At 37.2% G+C, this 22,144-nt stretch overlaps 1 protein-coding gene across 2 annotated transcripts; it reads left to right on the top strand.

Annotated features, from left to right (window-relative positions):
- The first annotated feature begins 222 nt into the window (after positions 1 to 222).
- EXOC1L (exocyst complex component 1 like) lies at positions 223 to 15,345 on the top strand. 2 transcript variants are annotated; one of them, XM_029235003.1, is made up of 3 exons: positions 223 to 347; positions 9,237 to 9,367; positions 15,051 to 15,345. In XM_029235003.1, the coding sequence occupies exons 2-3, from the start codon at positions 9,266 to 9,268 to the stop codon at positions 15,315 to 15,317; spliced, it is 369 nt and encodes a 122-aa protein (XP_029090836.1). In that variant the 5' UTR covers positions 223 to 347; positions 9,237 to 9,265; the 3' UTR covers positions 15,318 to 15,345. The 2 variants fall into 2 exon arrangements, with proteins under 2 accessions (XP_029090836.1, XP_029090835.1); XM_029235002.1 differs by having other exon boundaries at positions 229 to 367.
- Positions 15,346 to 22,144: the final 6,799 nt, after the last annotated feature.

Here is a 22,144-nt window from a genome sequence, read left to right as displayed (position 1 = left end):
TGATGCCGCTGCTGTATTTTGGCTGCTGTCGCTGCTGCCACTGGGCAGATACCGCATTGAGGGGTCTGACCGCGCTGAGTGCTCTCAGGAGCCTGGGTCTGGCTAGGAATGAGAAGTTGAAAGTGAGGGTTGGGAGGTGGGCAGGACTCACATAGGAGCTGCAAACCAAAACAAGAAATCTAGGGAGCAGAAGGAGAGAAAGAGTGAGCTGGAGCCAGAACCTCAGGCCAAGTGGAACTGGAGGAAATGTCATCATTGGTAAAGGAGGACTTGGAGAAGAAACTGTTTAAGCCACTCTCGCAGAATCTGTACGAGTTTATTGAAATAGAGTTCTCGGTCCAGGACAGGTATTACCTCTGTGTGTCAGGTAATCTGTTCTTTCTGTTATCATTTCAAAATGTAAATAACCCCAAGATGCTTGGGTGATAGAAGGACATTTTTGGGTGTTTATTTTCCTATGCAGTAACAGCAGGTGTATCTTCTTGTGATAGAACTTAACTATGCGAAGATTAAGAATGTGGATTCTACAGAATTTTTTTAAGTGCTAAAATGGAAGACAAAAAATATTGTATTAAGAATATTTTGGTTAATTGTTCAGAAATGAAACTGGGTATGTGCTTTTGCTGATTTGATTATTTAGTCTCCAGTTTTTTATTTAATTCACTTGCATGGCATGCAGTTTTCTTGTGTAAGAGCTTGTTTTAAAAAATTCAACGGAGAGCTCTCTATATATTTTTAAACATATTGGAGAATTGAGTTATACAGCTCTATTTCCAACCAATCTGGACAACTAGGGTTCTCTCTTTTCATGCTAGGAAAGAAAAAGAAAAAAAGACCTTAGATTTTCTTCTGAGGCTTATTTAGACTTCCTGGTGGCTTATTTTGAAAAGAGAAATGATCTTTTAAAAATTCTTTCTCACAGTATGCTCACAGAAACACTATTTTAATGATAGAAATTAGTTCATGAAGATGGAACTTTAAGGAAATGTTCTCTAAACTAATTAAAATATTTTCCCTCATATTTTAAAAATTCATGAAAATTGTCCAAAGGTAGGAATAAGCTTTTGCACTTAATTATGATTTACCTAACCAGTAATTTTTGTGCTGAATTTAGACAGAAATTCTTGTGCCATTATTGAATTTAATATAAGCATTTCCTTTTCCCAATCCATGCTTTTTAATAGTTTTCAGGGGCTTTGGAGGAAAGAGCTTAGAAACTCTTAAGTTTTCATTGTAGACTTTGCTTTTTAAGGCACACAGTTCAGCATTTTCGGAAAATTTGTTATAAGTTATAATTCCTTTCCTGATAATTTGCATAGAAGAACTTTCAAAAGTTGGCAAGAGGGGCTACTATAAGGGAAGTAGAACATCTTTAGAGAAAGTCCTAAGAACTCTTTAAAATTCTGTAATTCCTAATAAGTATACGAATATTTACTTAATAATAAGAATACTAACATTTATCTAATACGTTACCTAGCATATTTTGCCAAATAAATAAAAAGTGTAAGGCTTAGCATATCAGCAAGGTACAAAACTTAAAATCAGTCCAGGAAAAAGAAAGAAATCAAATGGAAAAAGTTCAAATGAAACAATTTTAGACACTGTATTATATTCAAACGATCAGAACACTATATCTCAAAGTATCTTGACTTAATATATTAGAGAATATGCTTATTCCAACATTAAAATTTAATAATTTTATACCTATTATAATCCTACTTTATAAAGCTAATTACTCATCACATAACATTAGCGTATATGTGTTTTTTAAGAAACTTATAAAAAATAGAACAATCAATAATGCATATTTATTTACCAGGCATTATTTACATCTGATTTACCACATGTATCTTAATGCCTGTCTCCAACTATATAATTAACTCGTTCTATCTGGCATGGAAAAAAAAAAACACCCCTAGAATTAAATTTTTGTAAATGGATGTAATTTTTTCCCCAATATCCTCAAGTTCTGAGAGAGACACTGTGAGCTGGGGTCACCTGCTGTCTGTTTTCATAAATGACATGAATCCTTTTAACCAGGATTGGAACAACAAGGGGTTGGCATTGTTAACATGTGTGAAGGCAACCTCTTTAGGGTTCAATGTTTTCACCTGGACAATGGCCACATAAAGTAGGTGATCACTTTCATTAGTAAAATTCAATGATTCTGTCATGTTAGAAGCAAAGGAAAAACAAGGTTCTCTTAGATGTGAGAAAGAGAAGACAATATTGTGATATTCCAGGTAAAAGTTAACATTATAAGTCATGTTCATTCACGAACTTTATGACTCTTCTACATATCACATCCATCAACTTGAGAGCACTTTCCCCAAATGTGGCATCTCTTTATGACCATTTCAAATGCAATTAGACAGAACAGTAATTTAAAATAAAGTCAGGGTGATGCTTGCTAGTCCTAAATCTTTGACTATGCTTTACTCAGAAAATCTCCATTGATAGGAATCAAGCAGGCCATATCTCAACTGTTGAGGCAGGTAACTCCAGGTTTTGAATGTTGGCCACCTTCTGAGAGTAGGGAGACATATAGTTATGATTTCCTCTTTATATCCTACAATCCAGCAGTTCTAAATTTGTGAGAATCAAGTCTAGAGTAGTTAAATCCCATCATGCATTTCTCAAATTAAAGAAGATATGTTTAAATAAGTTAAACTTTCTATTTATCCAATCAGAGTCTGGCTTTGCAGGGGGTCTCACAACCAGATGATTGTGATTTACTGTTGCCTTGATAACTTACTTGGTCAATGTCAAAAAGCAGATGTCTTAAATCCTGTCTCCCTCTCTGAAGTTTGCTAGGATTTACACTGGGGATTTCCTGGCACCTCTGTCTCCTCCCACATCAGGGTTTACATGGTCATTTCCCCTTGAAATTAGCTTCCCCTAGCCTAGACCATCATTATCCCTGGCTGTTAAAAGCGGCAACTTCTTAGGAAGGAGGGAGGAGCTCTATAAAGTACAGAAAAAGAAACGGACAAGTCAGTTGTGCAGTGATGAGAATGCAAATCAGTTAAAGAAATTCTGAAGGACTTGAAATCGCATGTTAAGTGATTATGGCTGATTGGATGGGAAGTAGCAGGGCATGGTGGAATGGACTTTGGAAGGCTAGGAATCCGACACAGCTGGTGTGAAACATGACTCTGCTTTGCCCACCTGCCAGCTGTGATATATGGGGCAACGCCGTGGCCTCGGTGTTGACCTCTCTGAACCAGAAATAATAACATTTACATCTACACATAGTGCTCTCCTCTTAAATCCTAACTAGGGGGAAAAAATGATAAATTCTACTTCAAATAGGGCTAGAATTTTATTCCAAATTGGAAGGTGGGGTTATATTGTTAAAATTACAGAAAAGAATGTATCTATTGTGAAAACATATGCTGAAGTATTTATGTATAAATAGTATATGCTGTAAATAAATATTTATAATAAAAATAAAATATACAGTAAACATATGGAAGTATTTATATTTTATAAATTAAAATTGTATACATATTCAGATACAGATTTAAGTATTCACATATATTTAGAAAAACATTCTCCACTCACAGGTAATTCATTTGAAAATAAATGGCATTTGCTAGAATTATGAAGATGGTATGCATAAATCCTCCATACATATTACATGTTGATGCCAAAAAAGAACTTCTACTCTGTGAACCGGAGAACTGAATAATTTTGTGAAATCATTTATACTGTTCACAAAAAGAGTGTTAAATAAGTTAACAAGAAAAGGAAATAAAATACTAGAGACTGGGTGGCTTATAAACAACAAACATTTAGTTCTCACAGTTCTGGAGTCTGGGAAGTCCAAGAACATGGCACCTGCAGATTCGGTGTCTGGTGGGGATGTGCGGCCTCATAGACCACCTTTTTCTCCCTCTAACCTTGCAGGGTGGAAAGGGCAAGGGAGCTCTTTGGGGTCTTTTTAGAGGGACACTAATCCCATTCATGAGGGCAGAGCCCTCATGACCTAATCACCTCTGAAAGACCCCACTTCCTACTACCATAACCTTGGGGGTTAGGATTTCAACATAGGAATTGAGGGGAAGGAGGGACAAACATTAAATCTAGAGTACCCAGTATTGCCCCAAAATCAATTTGATTAAAATATTTCTAGAAAAATTATTTGAAAGTTACTTTTTTGATGAAATCAGTAATAGCATTCTCAACAACCCCAAGACATCACCAATACACTGAAACATTTTCACTGAGGCTTCTTGTCTTTGATATCTCATGGTAGTTTTTCCCTATTAGTTAATTTCAATGATGAAAACAATTATGTAACACTGGGATTGTAAAATGACAGTGGTTTATGTATTTAAAGTTTTTCTGTGCAGTTTACTCATGAGCTACTATTTTTCCTGTTCTGCCAAATTATATTGGTTCACTTGGCCAATCTTCTTTCCACTTAGCCTCATGAATAATAGTGACTATTTCACCGTGATAATAGAGGCAGTTATTAACAACAATGTTTATTTTGAAATTAAAAGTGAAGATAAGTTGTTAGCATGAAGTTAAGATGGTTGTTCTGAAAATGCTAACTAAAATAGTGAAACTGGAGCAGGTTCATTCTGAAAGTCCCTGGGTCTATAGATATCACTAAATCATAATTAGATAGCGGCACATCTGATGTTATGGAAACCAACTCTGTTAACATTTTGACTATATAAACACATTTCTGTTTTAAGACAATGTGATGTTTCCACTTTGCTGTTGCCTTAATGTGAATACAGCCATTTAATTTTAGCTAGCAGCAGAACTCAAGTATGGAACTTAGGGATTGGGTCCACTCCAGCCTGATCAGACTTGACTCTTGGCTAAAGACAGTTTTTGGAACCTCCTTGGCTACAGAGGAGACTACTTTGCCAAATGGAGGAGGTTGTACCGTCTCTGTGCTGCATCACTGTATCCAAAGGTTAACTTTTAAAGCGTGCATTTTCTTAGTTTGTTATTAGTGGGACAGTGACCATTAATGTAAGAAAACTTGATGACTGGTAGATCCTACCTTCTTAACATCTCTTTCTTCATTCCCTCCCTCCCACCCATCCTTTACAGAACTGCCCGAGAAAACTTTCTAAAATGTAAAGCTCAGCCTGACCATTCACTTAAAGTCCTTCAGCAACAACACTCCTCACCCTCATCAATCTCCCCGAAAACAGAGCTTTCAGGATAATATTTGAACTCCTTAGCGTAGCATTCTAGACCATTCAGGAACCAGCTCCTGCCTACCCTGCTTCCTACCACCTATTCACCCCTACCCTTCATGCCAGCAATACTAAATGCCTGTAAGGACTCAAAAGATTCAAGTATTTTACGCTTTTGTACACATGCTGTTCCAGAACTCCCTTTACCCCTTTCTTCATTCTGCTAACTCCCATGGTCCTTTACAACTCAGATAACCTCCTTCAAGAAGCTCTCTCTGGGGCTTCCCTGGTGGCGCAGTGGTTGGGAGTCCGCCTGCCGATGCAGGTGACACGGGTTCGTGCCCCGGTCCGGGAAGATCCCACATGCCGCGGAGCAGCTGCGCCCGTGAGCCATGGCCGCTGAGCCTGAGCGTCCGGAGCCTGTGCTCCGCTACGGGAGAGGCCACAACAGTGAGAGGCCCGCGTACCACAAAAAAAAAAAAAAAAAAAAAAAAAGAAGCTCTCCCTGACCCCTAGTGGAATGAAGATGTCCCTTCTCCATGTTCCTATAAGACCCTGTCCATGCCTCATCCACAGCACCTGATCGTGTGTTTTCTCTCTGAAACCCCACTCTCTGTAATCTCAGCAAGAGCAGGAACGGTACCATAGGGGAATGCACTTTTTCAATGCCTAGCCCAGGGCTTTGTACAAAAGGGGCACTCAAATACTTATCAAATTAATGAAACAAATCGGTGGTCTACAGTCAATTAGCTGGTTATCATAACATATGGATAAGGCAGTGAAATTTGCTTCAAATGATATTTTTATACAGTATCCAGTTATTTCTCCCCATCCTCTCCCACTTCCTAAGTCACCAGTGAGACAGCTAGCCAACAAGAACATTATTATTTGGTTCTGAGGTAGAGCCTTTGTCTGGACAGACAATTACCTCCTAGTGGAAGGAACTGCCTCCAAAATCTTGTCCTTAGTAAGTATGACAGAATTAACCATGCTTCCACTTCAACACACCAGCCTAATGGCTTCTTTTCTCTTTTCCTTTCCTCTTCCCAAAGCTAACATCTAGACCAGTGGAAGTGGACCTTTTTAGGGTTGGAGAAGTATACACGGGCAGAAACCCACCAAATTTTGCACAGTTTCAGGAGACTCACAGTCTCTGAGCCAGTTTTCTTACCCAGGGTTAAGATCTTCCACACTAGGTCCCCTCCAGGACGTGCCCCTCAATCACTCCTTTTGTCCTCAAAATATGCAATCACTCCTCTTCCAGACTCTTGGAATATGTGATCTAAATCATAGCCTTTATTCTCTTATCTCTCTTTCTAAACCCTACCTAACATAAGAACTGGCGCATAGTACGCACTCAGTATAGTTAGTCCATGAAGGAGCCCTCTACAAGCTGTTTTCTGCCCTCCCCATTCTAGAGAAACTGCCCTCAGGGAAGAAATCAATGATCTTCCCCAAGTCAGATTCTGTGCCAGGACTGAACAAAGTTACCCAACAAAGTAACTTCATGGGATTGTCTCCAGCTCTTGAAATTCTCTGTCCTCTTGATTTCCATAGCATTGCACTGTTGGGCTTGTCTCTTTTCTGCTGGCCCCTTCTTAGACCTCTCTGCTGGCACCTTTTTTTTCTCTACTCTGTTTCACCTCTTTCCTCTGCTCTTTTCCTTATAAACCTAGTTTTGGAAACCTGTCCCCACAGAAAAATCCCAAGTCTGTATCTTCATTCCTAAACTATAAACTTCCGTCATCTCCTTCTCTTCTGAGATAGTTTATGGAGCTCATCTGTACATCAAAGACTAAATTCACAATTCCGCCTAACCATGCTTACGTATTTGGTTTCCATCCAGTGTTGTGAATGCCTCATTTAAAATCTAACTTAGATTTACCACCTCTATTTCCATTGCCTACATCCTATGCCTAGATTCCAACAACAGCCTCATAAACAAAACAAAACAAAAAACGGAAACAATTACTATAAACCAGGCACTACTCTAAGTCATTTATATACTTTAATCTTTATACCCTATGGGTTTGTATCACTCTGATGTCCACTTTACAACATGAGAAAACTGAGGTTTAATCTCTCTAGAGATTAAATAATGAGATTACAGACCACACTGTAAGAAGTGGTGTCATGATTTGAATCCGGAATGTTTAATGCCAGAGCCCACTAAGATACACTGCCTCTTCTAGGGACCTCCGGTTCTTCTTCCTTTTCTTCTTCAGTGTATCCTGGGCATCACTGATTCCAGAAAAATACTCCTTCAACAGGGCACCACTGTATTAGTCTCCTGTTCAAGGAGGAAAGAGACTTACTGAATATGTATTACAGTATGAGCTTTCACTGAACTGACATAGTGCCCTCTTCTTAGATTTGTCAACCTGCTCAGACTCCCTTCTCTGGGAGACTGAGCTCAGCTCCATCATGAAGTCTAAGCTCAACTGTTTGCCTTAATTTCAGTATCACCTGCACTTACAGAGGATAACTACTCCCTTCACCAGTCCCAACTCTGGAGCCCTTACTGTCCAGGCCAGATTCCAATGCCTCCCATCAGAGGGGGGTTGAGACACCATGAGTCCACAGTGGTTTCTGTCACTTTTCAAAACATTTTCACAACCTGGTTAACCTTGTTGTCCACCATATCCTAACACCAATCAATCTATACAATCCACTGTCTCTAATCCTACCTGGTGAAGTTCAGGGTCTATTGTCTACTCATTTTGTCATACTGTCCTTCACCTAGAAATGCCGTCAGTATCATCCTTGCCTTTACTAATTTTAAAGCTCTATCTCCAATTCTATTTCTTCCATAATTATTTCCTTTATTCAAATCCTCTCCCTTCTTAGAACTTCTGTTGAACATATAGTCTGTTCCATATTGCTTATCTATTCCTATGATTATATTGTAATATATTGTTTTAATCTTCTTAACTAGGAGGTCATGCCAAAGTGATGCTTTCCAGAACCAGAAGTCTTCCCCAAAGACAAAGTCCAGTCTCATTCTTAGAAGACAGAACCAGCTTGTAACTCTCCAAGTGACATCATCCATCTTGAAAGTTTAAGATATTCAATTCCCACTGCCACCTCTTTATAACATACCTGTATACCTTCATATTATATATTTTATGTGACACATGTGTGTTAGCCTTGTCTCTTCAACAAAACCATAAGTTTCCAGAGGGCAGGGACCATGTCTCATACTTTTACTCCCTGTGGCATTTGTAATAGTTCTATCAGGCAAATAGTGGATACCCAGTAAATACTCCCTTGGGAATTCATTGATAACTTTCAGTCCAGGAACTCTAACATCAAATGTTGATTCTCCTAATGTGTTCATATGAGACCAAACACTATGATTTTAAGACCAGGAAATTATTTCCCTCATGTTGTTCACATAAAATAAGCAATGATTTTCCCATACCTTTCAAAGTATAGTACTAAAGTTTTTTGTCTCGATGGCACATTTTGAATACTAGGATTTTGGATACACACTACGGAGGATTAAAAATCTCAAACGATACCAAATAGGTCAGTAGTTGCTGTTTTGCAAGCACTCTTACATCAAAAATCTCACAGCAACTTAAAAAAAAAGTGTGCACAAGTATTTGCATGGTCAGTCTTCAGCAGTGGGTTGCTGTGTGAGCAGAACTGTTTACTTTCCTGTGCTCATTTTCTTATATTGTCATAAATTAAAATTCCAACTTGTTCTGGTAAACACTTTGGCACTGACTGTATGCTCACACTAAGCCTCCTATTTCCTGCCCTGAGTTGAACTCTATCCTCCACCACAAAGCTCAGAGCTGAAAGCACAGAGCTCGGTGTTCTATCTGACAGACATTACCGCGGCTGTATGTGACCACAACTGCAGCAAAAATAAAGTTAACACACTGAGGAAATTTGAGGGCATACTCATGAAGCTTCAGATACCTCAGGGTTCATAACCGGGGTGCAGATACAATGTACGTTCAAGCTTATTATAGGAAAAGGAGATTCATAAATACAGAAAAATATGATGATGAATAATTTATTATCTTCTAAGAGTCTAGGTAAACGAAGTGTTTTTCTGTCCTACAGTGACCAAAAATGAAGAAGTAAAAATAATTATGGTGAAACACTACAGAATAGGTTTAGATGAAAAATATGAAGTAACCAAAAAGTGGTCTTTGAACGATCTGCGGATGGTCGATGGAAAAGAAGCAGATACAGTAAGTGTTATGTTTTGTAAGGGAGATATGGGATCAATATGCTGGAGACCTTTATGGTTAATATCTTACTTCATATATTTTTGGCATGTACTGAGAGTTAAAATGACATATTATTCTTAAGTGGTACAGTTTACTCTACTGGGATGATCTACTGGTTTGTTTGTTCTGTTTTTATGAGTTTAAATTTGAATTTTTTCGATTAGATTTAAAGCATCTTTCCCAAGGTCTTCTTAACAGGTTAAACACAATCTTCCAGCCAGTTACGAAACTTTAAATATCTGATGCTTCCACCACCACTCTCTTCCCAGCCCAGTTTCCTCCATAATTTGTGGGGATTCCTTTCCTCATCTTCTTCAGATTTTACTGTCAGTTAGCTGCATGATCCTCTGGAAGGATCAATAACCCTTGGAAATCCTACAGCCTCAGTGTTGAAAGTGGGGAAAGGGTGTGTACTTTAATCTCTTGTGTGACCACTTGAAAGTTGTTTTCCCAGTCTCTCCTTGAACTCTTCTACTGATGGAGAACTCATTACCACATGAGTAAATCCATTCTACTTCCAAATTAACATCCTTTATTTTTACATGTCCCACTTATGTTTAACTAAAATCTCCTTCACTATAACATCCACCCATCAGTCCTAGCATCGTCATTTGAACCAACCAGAACAAACCCAATCCTTCTTTCACATAGCAGCCTTTCCAATGTTTGAAGACACTAATAAGGGTCCCTCAAGTTTTCTCTTTTCTGGGTTAAATGTAACCATTTCATTCTTTAAATAATGTTCATATGAAGATCAAATAAGTTAATATGACAGGTTATACAAACACTAAGAGGTCATAGCGCTGTTGTTATTTTCTCCCATGACATTGCTGCAACACCCTTCACTATGCAATCTCTTCTCCTCTGGAATGTTTCAGCTTTTCCAGAATTAAATACAATACTTTAGAATTAGCGTGACCAGTTTCTATTTCCTTTGATCTGGATTCTTATTTCTAGTAAACACTCAACTGAGACCTCAGGTCTTTTGGGCATGAATTGCCATTTAACCTGATCAGCCGCACCTTCTACGCACATGGAATAAAATCTAGATAAAAGCCCTTCATGATCTGGCTTCTTTATATCTGGTCATTTCTCCTAAAACTTTATACAGCAAAGGTGCTTTAATACTCTCGGGGCTTAGAAAGCTCAGTCACCTCCATCCCTCACCCCATTCTCAGATTCCCCATGGAGTAAAGTCCTACTCATGTCCCCCTGCCCTATAACCCCATTGCACAGTGAATGTAAATAATCCAACAAACTCCAACTGTTGGCTTACTCTGTCTCCCCTCTGGATAAAAAACTGTAACCATTCCTTTTCATCTTTTATTGTAGCCTTCTGCCTGGCAGTTATCAGGGACTCAATAAATATTTCTGTTATTGTTGGATGAATTAGAATTTAAGCTCATTTATTCTTAATCTGATTAAATGCCATATTCTTAGGTTGGCCTATTCCTACCTATCAAATCTTCTAATATTTTGATTTTTTAATATTCACTATAGTATGATGCAGATTTAATGCACACAGCATTTAGGACTTCATTCAAGTCAATAATAAAAATGATGAAGCAGGCAGGGCTAAGTGCATACCTCTAGGTAATTGACAGGTTATCATTACTACTACTATTATTACCACTACTAGTAGTACTGCTACCTGCTACCATCTCACACTCAGTAAACTCTTACCAGATGACAGGAACCACAAAAAGCTCTTTCCATATGTAACTTCACATAATTGTCACAAAAATTCCATGAATTAGATTCTATCATTACTCCTGATTTACAGATGAGGAAAATGAGACATAAAGAGATTAACTGACTTGCCTAAGATCAAATAACTACTCTAGAGATGGAACTAGACTTTACCTCCAAATCTATCAATTTGTCTTCTTTGGACTGGTTGTTTATCATCTCTACAAATTTGTGTATTCAGTCACTCACTGAGAATTTATAGTATACCAGGCTCTGCTAGGCTCTGAGGATACAGTGGTAAGTTAGATGGACACAAGCTCTTAATTCTGCCACTTAATTCTGCCTTATTAATTATCTAGTCTGACTATCTAAATTTTTCCCTTAAGATCTTTACTGAAATCAATATATGTTATTGGCTATTATCTTATCACCTAGGAATCCTATTTTTAAAATTTGGTGTGTTTGGCATGACTTCTTGGTGAAGGCATGCTGGATTTCATTGCTTTCTTTCCTAAGTAATCACATAGCATTTTTTCTGACATTATATTCTACCTAAATGTTCAACACTTAGGAAATAGTTAAATATATTTTTTCATGTCATTATGCTGGAACATTACATGGTCATTAAAAGTCATGTTTCCAAAAGAATACCTCAGAACACAATTGTTCACCACTTAATACGTTTTTTAAAAGTCAGCTGAATACAAAACTTTTCTATAATATTATCTCATTTTACATATTTAATTTATCATAGTATTGAAAATTGAAAGCTGAACCTTAAATTTTAATACAAAAAAAATGTATGTGGGTATGTAAATGTATATATGAAACTAACCAGTACTCTAACAATAATTATCTCTGTGTCATAGGGGTACAAATTTTTAAAGTATTTTCTTCTATATACTTTTAGGTATTTGCCAAAATTTCTATACTGCATTGAATTTTATCACAAGTCAGTGTCAAGTTCACTAATCTGTAGTTTCAAGAATTAATCATGCCCACCTCTTTTTTTGACCATTTTCTTAATTTTTTCTCAAGTCCTCAAGTGAATATACAATTTATTTAACATTCAAACTTCATTAAGACATGTGCAATATGGCAATTTTACTGGGGGTTTAACCCTATCTAGGATGATTGCTTGCTGGGGCTTAGCAACAGGGTCCAACTTAGCACTAATTAAATACTTTATTGAATAAATATAATGCCAAACAAAATGCATTCAAATGCTTTCTAAAAAAAATCAATTTTAAAGGCATTTCTATTCAGGCTAATGACAGCCTGAATTATGTTATTCATAATAACATATTTGAATATGTTATTCATATTCAAATGAATATGAATATGAATATGAATAAAGGTAGATATGCTAGTTTAACATAATTAGCTGATTTTATACAGCCAATTATACAGCACTTATATCTTTTAGTCTGCAAGTATATTATTAAATGATAGAGAACATCTAATACAACCATTTTTACAGAACTAGGAAATAAATTTCTAAGAAAGAAAGATTTTACAGACCCCATCTTTTATACCAACCCCAAGAGTAATACCCCAATTGTTACTAATGTCATAATTATTTTCTATAAGCTTGGTCAGTGCCCAGGGATGTATTAATCAAGCCTGTCAGCTTAGATTCATTGGAAGCAGCTAGCTCTGCTCTATTTTCTCCTCACCTTTCTGGCCTTTAATTCCATCTCTATGTTGTTAATTATTCCCTTTCCCATTTGAAGATTGTTATCTTTCATAGTGAACTAGATACAAAAGGGAAATTGAGTATTTCTATTTTTCTGATCACTTTAGGGCCTAAAATATTAAACTGCCAGAAGAAAACCTACAATATCCAAAGAGTAGTTCTTCTAAATATTTCTTTTCTGTGGATGAAGTAAAAATATCTCAGTTGTTCTGGGAATTTCCACTTGTCCTCCCTCTTGTAATTGAATCCTCAGGAGTCAGCATATATTATATTTTTCTCGATAGCAATGATACAGTTTTAAATAGAGCTATTTCAAGCCAAAAGTTGTCAACTTTAAAATGGAATGGAATTGAAATTGAAGTCAATTTATAAAGGAGAAATCAGAATGACTGGGGATTTGGAGACTGATGTAGTGCAACAGAAGAGAGAATGATGTAGCAGGAAATGGGGTTGGGCTGAGTGAGAGCTTAGTCCTTGTCTTGGCTCTGTCAATAACTACATGTGTGACCTGGGCTTCACCCCTCTGGAAACTATTATTCACTATTACATTACATTATATTATATTATATTTAATCTACTATAAACAAGGGATTACTGAATGAACAATGAGATTCCCTTTTAGCTCTATCAAAAGAAAGAAAGAGAGAGGAAGGGGGAGACAGAGGGAGAGAGGAAGGAAGGAAGGAAGGAAGGGACAGATGGACGAACTTGTATTCTATGTTCATACCTGCTTAGGTTTCAATTATCAGGCTAATGGAAAAACTTAATCCTCTCCAAGTATCTCAAAAGAACAAAGGATATTTTCTACATGATAAGGAGTAAATGTTTCTGTGAGGAAACTACATAAGGAGTATGCTTAGTATCTGGTGATGGAATGGGTGTGATTTCCTTTCATTGAGATTCTCTAAAGAACTGTCCTTCAATCTGCAATCATGACAGCTAGGAAACATTTTGCAAGGTGTGACTAGAGAACATTGTACTTAAAATCACAACACCCTTGTACATTCTTTTTCTTAAAGTATTGTTTTGTTTTTTAAAAATGTTAATAGTGTAAAGCAAGGTGATATTAACACCAGTGTCACAATCTTTGGGGACAGATTTGGGAAAAGGAATTATCATTCATTAAGCTCCATACTAGTATCACAGTTTAAATGATTAATCTCATACAAACTTCAGAGCAACCCTATCCAAAAAGTGAAGGCCAAATATAATAAGTGCCCTGCCCATGGTTACATCAGAGTCAAAATGGTTGGCTAACTCCAAAACCCTTGTTCTTTTTCCTGTCTCCTCTAAGAATTTTCCTATTTGAAAAAGAAATTGCGAATACATACGTTCTTATATACAAACTTTACACACCTCATGGTAAAAAGTCATTAATACTTTTGCTTGGTCTGGTCTCTCTGCCTCTTTATCATTTAGGGCAATGTTTACCTCCACTTCTCTTTTTATAGGATGACTTCAGATCAGTTCAACACACATTTGTTGAGTGGATACACAAAAGATAAATAACTGAAAACCTCTGCCCTCAAAGAGAGTTAGGAGTCAGGCAGATAATGAATGCGAAAGCATTTTGTAAATTGAAAATCACTTTATAAATGCAATGCATAGTTGTTACTGCTATTAGTAACAGTAGCAATGATTATTATTTTAACATGTAGGACCTAGGTCGGGTTTGATGCCTACTTTTCCCTGAAACATCTCCACTAGAAGTATACAGCCTAGAGCAATCCAGTGAGTCAGTCTTTAGTAAATTGTCTGTTTCAGTCAAATGATTTAACGATCCTTGCTATTAACTTCAAAGCCAGCAAGTTGGTGATCTGTTGTATGCCAAAGGCTGCTTAGCCATTCTGTATTTCCCCCTTCTACTATTGAAATAGCACAAGGGACCGACCTCCTAGTAGAGAAAAGGAGAAATCTTTTCTCTCCTGTGGAAGTCTATAATTGGGTTTATTCTTTTCTTCCATCCCCATCCATCCTCTCAAATTCACTACCCTGGGAAGACTTGGTAACTGCACATTTTGACACATATTTATTTGCATAATTGAAAAATCACAGATGCTTCAAAAAGAATCTTTCTTATTGTTCTTTATAGAAGCAACATGTTTGAAACGGGTAGTTTTGGGAAGCTCATTTGTAGATTTTGGGAAAATGTTTGATACTGATACTTTACAATCAATACAACAATCAATATGAGAGAATCCAGGAAATCTAGCTACTTTCCTGGCTACAAACTAAATCATGTCTCTCTTTTTCTTCTAGGACAATCCATTTTTTGATCTGCACTTCAAGAAAGTGTACAGTTTGGAAGCATATAGTTGTGCTTCCAAATATGCCTTTGTTCGAACTGTAAACAAGCTGAATCATGCATACCTTAAGAAGGACTTACGGATCGTGAACTTTGATTCTACTTACATTAATGATGATTCCATTTGGTCCTCCAACAACAAGGATTGCTTGGTCCTTATGAGAATATGCTTTTATGCTTTCAATCTAGTGTGCTTGTCCCTGTGTCCCCTGTCACTCTGAATATGTATACCATGTTCCTTCATCAGTGTTCTATGAAAATGGTTCCCTAAGTAAATATTGATAGTCATGATTTTGTTTTTTCCCTTTATCAGTGACTACTATTCATATGAAAATAAAGTGATGCTTTGTGAATTGCAGTGAAATGTGTTTCGATGCATTCATTCAATATTCTGGACTTTTGCCTTTGGTAACTTTGGAAGGAGTTGGATGGTTTTGCCTAAACTAGTATTCTACTAAGGGGTATCAAAAATTATCTTGAAAGGTCTAAATAAGTGGAAATACATCCTGTTTCCACGGACAGGAAGATTTAATATTGTCAAGATGTCAGTACTACCCAAAGTGATCTGCAGATCAATATAATCCCTATCAAAATTCCAATGGCTTTTTTTGTAGGAATGGAAAAGTCAATAGTCAAATTCATATGGAGCTGCAAGGGACCCCACATAGACAAACGATCTTGAAAAAGAAGTACAAAGTTTGAGGACTCACACCTCCCAATTTCAAAACTTACTACAAAGGTATAATGATCAAAGCAGTATAGTGCTGGCATAAAGATAGACATATAGATGAATGGAATAGAACTGAGAGTTCAGAAATAAACTCATACATCTATGGTCAACTGATTTTTGGAAAGGATGCCAAGTTCATTCAAAAGAGAAAAAATAATCTCTTCAACAGATAGTGCTGGGACAAGTGGATATCTACATGCAAAAGAAAGAAACTGAACCCCTTTCTTACAGCATACACAAATATCCTTAAAATGGATTAAAGGTGTGAATGTAAAACCTGAAAGCATTAAACTCCTAGAAGAAAACATAGGGGTAAATCTTTGGGACCTTAGATTTGGCAATGGATTTTTATGACATCAAAAGGAAGAGCAACAAAAGAAAAATTAAATAAATTGGACTTCAACAGAGTTACTTTTGCATCAAAGAACATTATCAAGAAAGTGAAAAACAGGTCTACAGAATGAAAGAAAACATTTGCAAATTGTATATCTGATAAAGGTTTAATGTAAAGAACTCCTACAACTCAGTAACAAAAAGACAAACACCTAATTCAAAGATAGACAAGAAATTTGAATAGACATCTCTGCAAAGTATACAGTAAGCACAAGAAAAGAAACTCAGCATCATTAGTCATTAGGGAAATGCAGATCAAAACCAAAATGTAACCCCCTTCACACCTACTAGGATGGCTATTTTTAAAAAATACAGAAAACAAGAAGTGTTGGCAAAGATGTGGAGAAACTGAAACCCTTATACATTGCTTATGGGAATGTAAAATGGTATAGCATGGTGGAAAACAGTTTGACGTGTCCTCAAAAAGCTAAACATGGAATTACCAAACAACCCTAGGTATATACCCAGAGGAATTGAAAGCAAGGAGTTGAATAGATGTTTGTACACCAATAATCATTGCAGCATTATTCCCAGTAGCCGAAATATGGAAACAATGCAAGTGTCCATCAACAGATGAATGGATATACAAAATGTGATATATCCATACAGTGGAATATTATTCTGCCATAAAAAGCAATGAAGTTCTGATACATGCTACAACATGGATGAACATCAAAAATACGTGAAGTAAAATAAACCAGATACAGAAGGACAAATATTGTATGCTTTCACTTACACGAAATATATAGACTAGGCAAAATCAGAGACAGAAAGTAGATTAGCAGTTACCAGGGGCTGGGAGGAAGAAAAAATGGGGAGTTATTACTGAATGGTTATAGAGTTTCTGTTTGGGGTTATGAAAAAGTTTTGGACATAGATGGTGGTGATGGTTGCACAACACTGTGAATGTAATTAACGCCCTGAATTATACATTTTTAAATGGTTAAAATGGCAAATTTAATGTTATATATATTATACCATAATTTTTAAAAATAATGTAATATGTTAAAAATAATTGAATTGTACACTTTAAATTGGTGAATTGCATGGTGTGTGAATTATACATCAATAAAAATGTTAAAAAAAAAAAAGGACTACTTTAAATCTACTAGAAGAAAACATGGGTGAATTTTTTTATAAACTGAGAGTGGGGAAAACTCCTAGCTATCACTCAAATCTAGAAACAATGAAGAAAAATGATTAATTTAACTACATCAATATAAGAAGCCTTTACATGAAAAGAAAAACTATATTCAATCAAACGACAAATGACAAACTGGAAAAAGCGCAAGTTATGTAGCAATACATTTATATCTTTCATATACAGATTGCTCCCAAAATTGAAGAGTTAAAAAAACTAACTGCAATTTGCTGAAAAATTAGTAAAAGATACATACATAGAAAAAGAATTGCAAATGACACTTAAACATATGATAAGATGCTTAACTTTGCCCATAATAGGAGAAATACAAATTAAATATATAGTGTGATCCTGTTTCTTACCTCTCTATTGGAAAAAATTCAAAACTTTGACAATATCCCATCGGGAATGGGAAAAGAGTTCCCCTCATTCGCGGCTATTGGAAATGCAAGAGAGTACAAATCTGATAGGAGAGGAATTTGAGAATATCTTGCAGAACTACGTATACATTTACTCTTTGATATGGAAATTTTATTTCTAGGACTCAAAGGCATCCCAAAGGTACTTTGGCAAAGATACAGAATGACAAATGCATAAGGCATGTGACATTGTTTGCAAGAGTGAAATATTTCAAATAGTCCGAATATCCATCTTTAGAGGAAGAGTCCTGATTGGAGGTCATTGGCATGGGGGAGGTGTTGGCGGGCTAACAAGAAGCCAAGCATACTAGGTGATTGGTTAAAGGTATGTATATGGCTTTCTCTATAGTTGGTCCTAAGTCAGAAGTGGGGGCCAAAATCAGGGAAGCTGGGTTATTAATCAAGTCCTGGTCATTTGGGGCCCATTACTACAGGGGCTATTATTAGGCTTTCTAGATTGGTTGCTACAGATAGTAGTTTGACTTCCTGGACTGGTTACTGAACATACTAGTATGGCTTCCTCAGCTGTTTGCTGCAGGTGGTGGGGCAGAGTTCTATTTTTATATATAATCTGGCCATTGTCCATTTGTATATTCAGAAATATCTTGTTTATGGTGATGGTTACATGACTGTATACACTTGTCAAAATCCATCGAACCTAAAACCATATCCAGAAGCTTAATTGTTAGTAATATTGGTAGTGTTATTTTGACAGTATCATAGGAGTGTAAGTACTGTAAGATTAAACACATGTTATCACGTTAATGTCATTAGAAACCGAGATTTTTAAGCCTAACAGAGGGAATATACAAGTAAAGAAATCAAAGAAATTAAAGCCCAGTAACAGTAAATTTAACTGGAAATGGTAATTTAAACTTACTAATATAAACCCCTCTTTCTTTAAAAAAAAAGAGCATGCATTTTCTAGATTTGTCTACTGAAACCGTGAAGCAAAGACATCGTGAGGCATGAGCATCTTAGCATGCAAGAGTGTTCTGCCAATACCATCTCCCACTGAAAAGACTGGAGTCTATTTAAAGAAATTACTGATTCCAGGTCTGGGACAGAAAATGTACAAGACGAACATGGGACATCTTGATGTACCAGGAAGAAAGGAAGCTATCGAAGTCAACTGGGGTCAGTCCAAGGACACAGGAGCCAACTTGAAGTAGCTCCCACTGGCCTAAGACGAGGCAATTTGAGCATAACAGGAAAATGACTATAATAGAATGAAGCATTTGAGTCCTCTCCCTCTTTTTCTTGATGAGTCTGGCTAATGTTTTATCAATTTTGTTTATCTTCTCAAAGAACCAGCTTTTAGTTTTATTGATCTTTGCCACTGTTTTCTTTGTTTCTATTTCATTTATTTCTGCTCTGATCTTTATGATTTCTTTCCTTCTGCTAACTTTGGGTTTTGTTTGTTCTTCTTTCTCTAGTTCCTTTAGGTGTAAGGTTAGATTGTTTATTTGAGACTTTTCTTGTTTCTTGAGGTATGCCTGTATAGCTATAAACTTCCCGCTTAGAACTGCTTTTGCTGCATCCCATAGGTTTTGGATCGTTGTATTTTCATTGTTATTTGTCTCTAGATATTTTTTGTTTTCCTCTTTGATTTCTTCAGTGATCTCTTGGTTATTTAGTAACGTACTGTTTAGCCTCCATGTGTTTGTGTATTTTACGTTTTTTTCCCTGTAATTCATTTCTAATCTCATAGCATTGTGATCAGAAAAGATGCTTGATATGATTTCAATTTTCTTAAATTTACCAAGGCTTGATTTGTGACCCAAGATGTGATCTATCCTGGAGAATGTTCCATGTGCACTTGAGAAGAAAGTGTAATCTGCTGTTTCTAGAAATGTCCTATAAATATCAATTAAATCTGTCTGGTCTACTGTGTCATTATTTAAAGCTTGTGTTTCCTTATTAATTTTCTGTCTGGATGATCTGTCCATTGGTGTAAGTTAGGTGTTAACGTCTCCCACTATTATTGTGTTCCTGTCAATATCCTCTTTTATAGCTGTTAACATTTGCCTTATGTATTGAGGTGCTCCTATGTTGGGTGCATATGTATTTATAATTGTTATATCTTCTTCTTGGATTGATCCCTTGATCATTGTGTAATGTCCTTCCTTGTCTCTTATAACACTCTTTATTTTAAAGTCTATTTTATCTGATATGAGTATTGCTATTCCAGCTTTCTTTTTTTTTTTTTTTTTTTTTTTGCGGTACACGGGCCTCTCACTGTTGTGGCCTCTCCCGTCGTGGAGCACAGGCTCCAGACGCGCAGGCCCAGCGGCCATGGCTCACGGGCCCAGCCGCTCTGCGGCATGTGAGATCTTCCCGGACCAGGGCACGAACCCGTGTCCTCTGCATCGGCAGGCGGACTCTCAACCACTGCGCCACCAGGGAAGCCCTCCAGCTTTCTTTTGATTTCCATTTGCATGGAATATCTTTTTCTATCTTCTCACTTTCAGTCTGTATGTGTCCCTAGGTTTGAAGTGGGTCTCTTGTAGACAGCATATATATGGGTCTTGTTTTTGTATCCATTCAGTGAGCCTGTGTCTTTTGGTTGGAGCATTTAATCCATTCACATTTAAGATAATTATCAATATGTATGTTCCTATTACCATTTTCTGAACTGTTTTGGGTTTGTTTTTGTAGGTCCTTTTCTTCTGTTGTGTTTCCCACTTAGAGAAGTTCCTTTAGCATTTGTTGTAGAGCTGGTTGGGTGGTGCTGAATTCTCTTAGCTTTTGCTTATCTGTAAAGCTTTTGATTTCTCCATGAAATCAGAATGAGATCCTTGCCAGGTAGAGTAATCTTGGTTGTAGTTTCTTCCCTTTTGTCACTTTATATATATCATGCCACTCCTTTCTGGCTTGTAGAGTTTCTGCTGAGAAATCAGCTGTTGACCTTATGGGAGTTCCCTTGTATGTTATTTGTCGTTTTCCCTTGTTGTTTTTAATAATTTTTCTTTGCCTTTAATTTTTGTCAATTTGATTACTATGTGTCTCGGCATGTTTCTCCTTGGGTTTATCCTGCCTGGGTCTCTCTGTGCTTCCTGGACTTGGGTGGCTATTTCCCTTCCCATGTTAAGGAAGTTTTTGACTATAATGTCTTCAAATATTTTCTCAGGTCATTTCTCTCTCTCTTCTCCTTCTGGGACCCCTATAATGCACATGTTGGAGCATTTAATGTTGTCCCAGAGGTCTCTTAGTCTGTCTTCATTTTTCTTTCTTTATTCTGTTCCGCAGTAGTGAATTCCACCATTCCGTCTTCCAGGTCACTTATCCGTTCTTCTGCCTCAGTTATTTGCTATTGATTCCTTCTACTGTATATTTCATTTCAGTTATTGTATTGCTTATCTCTGTTTGTTCTTTAATTCCTATCTAGTTGTATGTTCTTTAATTCTTCTAGGTCTTTGTTAAACATTTCTTGCATCTTCTCAGTCTTTTCTTCCATTCTTTTTCTGAGGTCCTGGATCATCTTCACTATCATTATAATGAATTCTTTTTCTGGAAGGTTGCCTATCTCCACTTCATTTAGTTTTTTTTCTGGGGTTTTGTCTTGTTCCTTCATCTGGTACATAGTCCTCTGCCTTTTCATTTTGTCTACCTTTCCATGATTGTGGTTTTCGTTCCACAGGCTGCAGGATTTAGTTCTTCTTGTTTCTGCTGTCTTCTCTCTAGTGGATGAGGCTATCTAAGAGGCTTGTGCCAGCTTCCTGATGGGAGGGACTGGTGGTGGATAGAGCTGGCTGTTGCTCTGGTGGGCAGAGCTCAGTAAAACTTTAATCCCCTTGTCTGCTGATGGGTGGGGCTGAGTTCCCTCCCTGTTGGTTGTTTGGCCTGAGGCAACCCAGCACTGGAGGCTACAGGCTCTTTGGTGGGACTAATGGTGGACTACAGGAGGGCTCATGCCAAGAAGTACTTCCCAGAGTTTCTGCTGTCAGTGTCCTTGTCCCTGTGGTGAGCCACAGACACCCCCCGCCTCTGCAGGAGACCCTCCAACACTCTAGCTGGTAGGTCTGGTTCAGTCTCCTATGGGATCACTGCTCCTTCCCCTTGGGTCCTGATGTGCACCCTACTTTGAGTGTGCCCTCCAAGAGTGGAGTCTCTGTTTCCCCCTGTCCTGTTGCAAATCCTGCTAGCCTACAAAGTCTGAATCTCTGGGAATTCCTCCTCCCATTGCCGGATCCCAGGATGGGAAGGCTGACATGGGGCTCAGAACCTTCAATCCAGTGTGTGGACTTCTGTGGTATAATTGTTCTCCAGTTTGTGAGTCACCCACCAGCAATTATGGGATTTGATTTTATTGTGATTGCACCCCTCCTACCATTTCATTGAGGCTTCTCCTGTGTCTTTGAAGGT

The sequence above is a fragment of the Monodon monoceros genome, unplaced genomic scaffold (assembly GCF_005190385.1).
Source record: "Monodon monoceros isolate NGI ecotype Baffin Bay Population unplaced genomic scaffold, NGI_Narwhal_1 Super_Scaffold_20, whole genome shotgun sequence".
Lineage (NCBI taxonomy): Eukaryota > Metazoa > Chordata > Mammalia > Artiodactyla > Monodontidae > Monodon > Monodon monoceros.
The sequence above is the reverse complement of the archived record's forward strand: the minus strand, read 5'-3'. Positions and strand labels throughout refer to the sequence as shown.

What these genes read in the sequence shown, in the direction of transcription:
- EXOC1L (XM_029235002.1), top strand. Translation starts at nt 247, where the DNA reads ATGTCATCATTGGTAAAGGAGGACTTGGAGAAGAAACTGTTTAAGCCA. An exon ending in GTATTACCTCTGTGTGTCAG is followed by an intron (nt 368 to 9,236) that starts GTAATCTGTTCT and finishes TCTGTCCTACAG; the next exon opens with TGACCAAAAATGAAGAAGTA. An exon ending in ATGGAAAAGAAGCAGATACA is followed by an intron (nt 9,368 to 15,050) that starts GTAAGTGTTATG and finishes TTTTTCTTCTAG; the next exon opens with GACAATCCATTTTTTGATCT.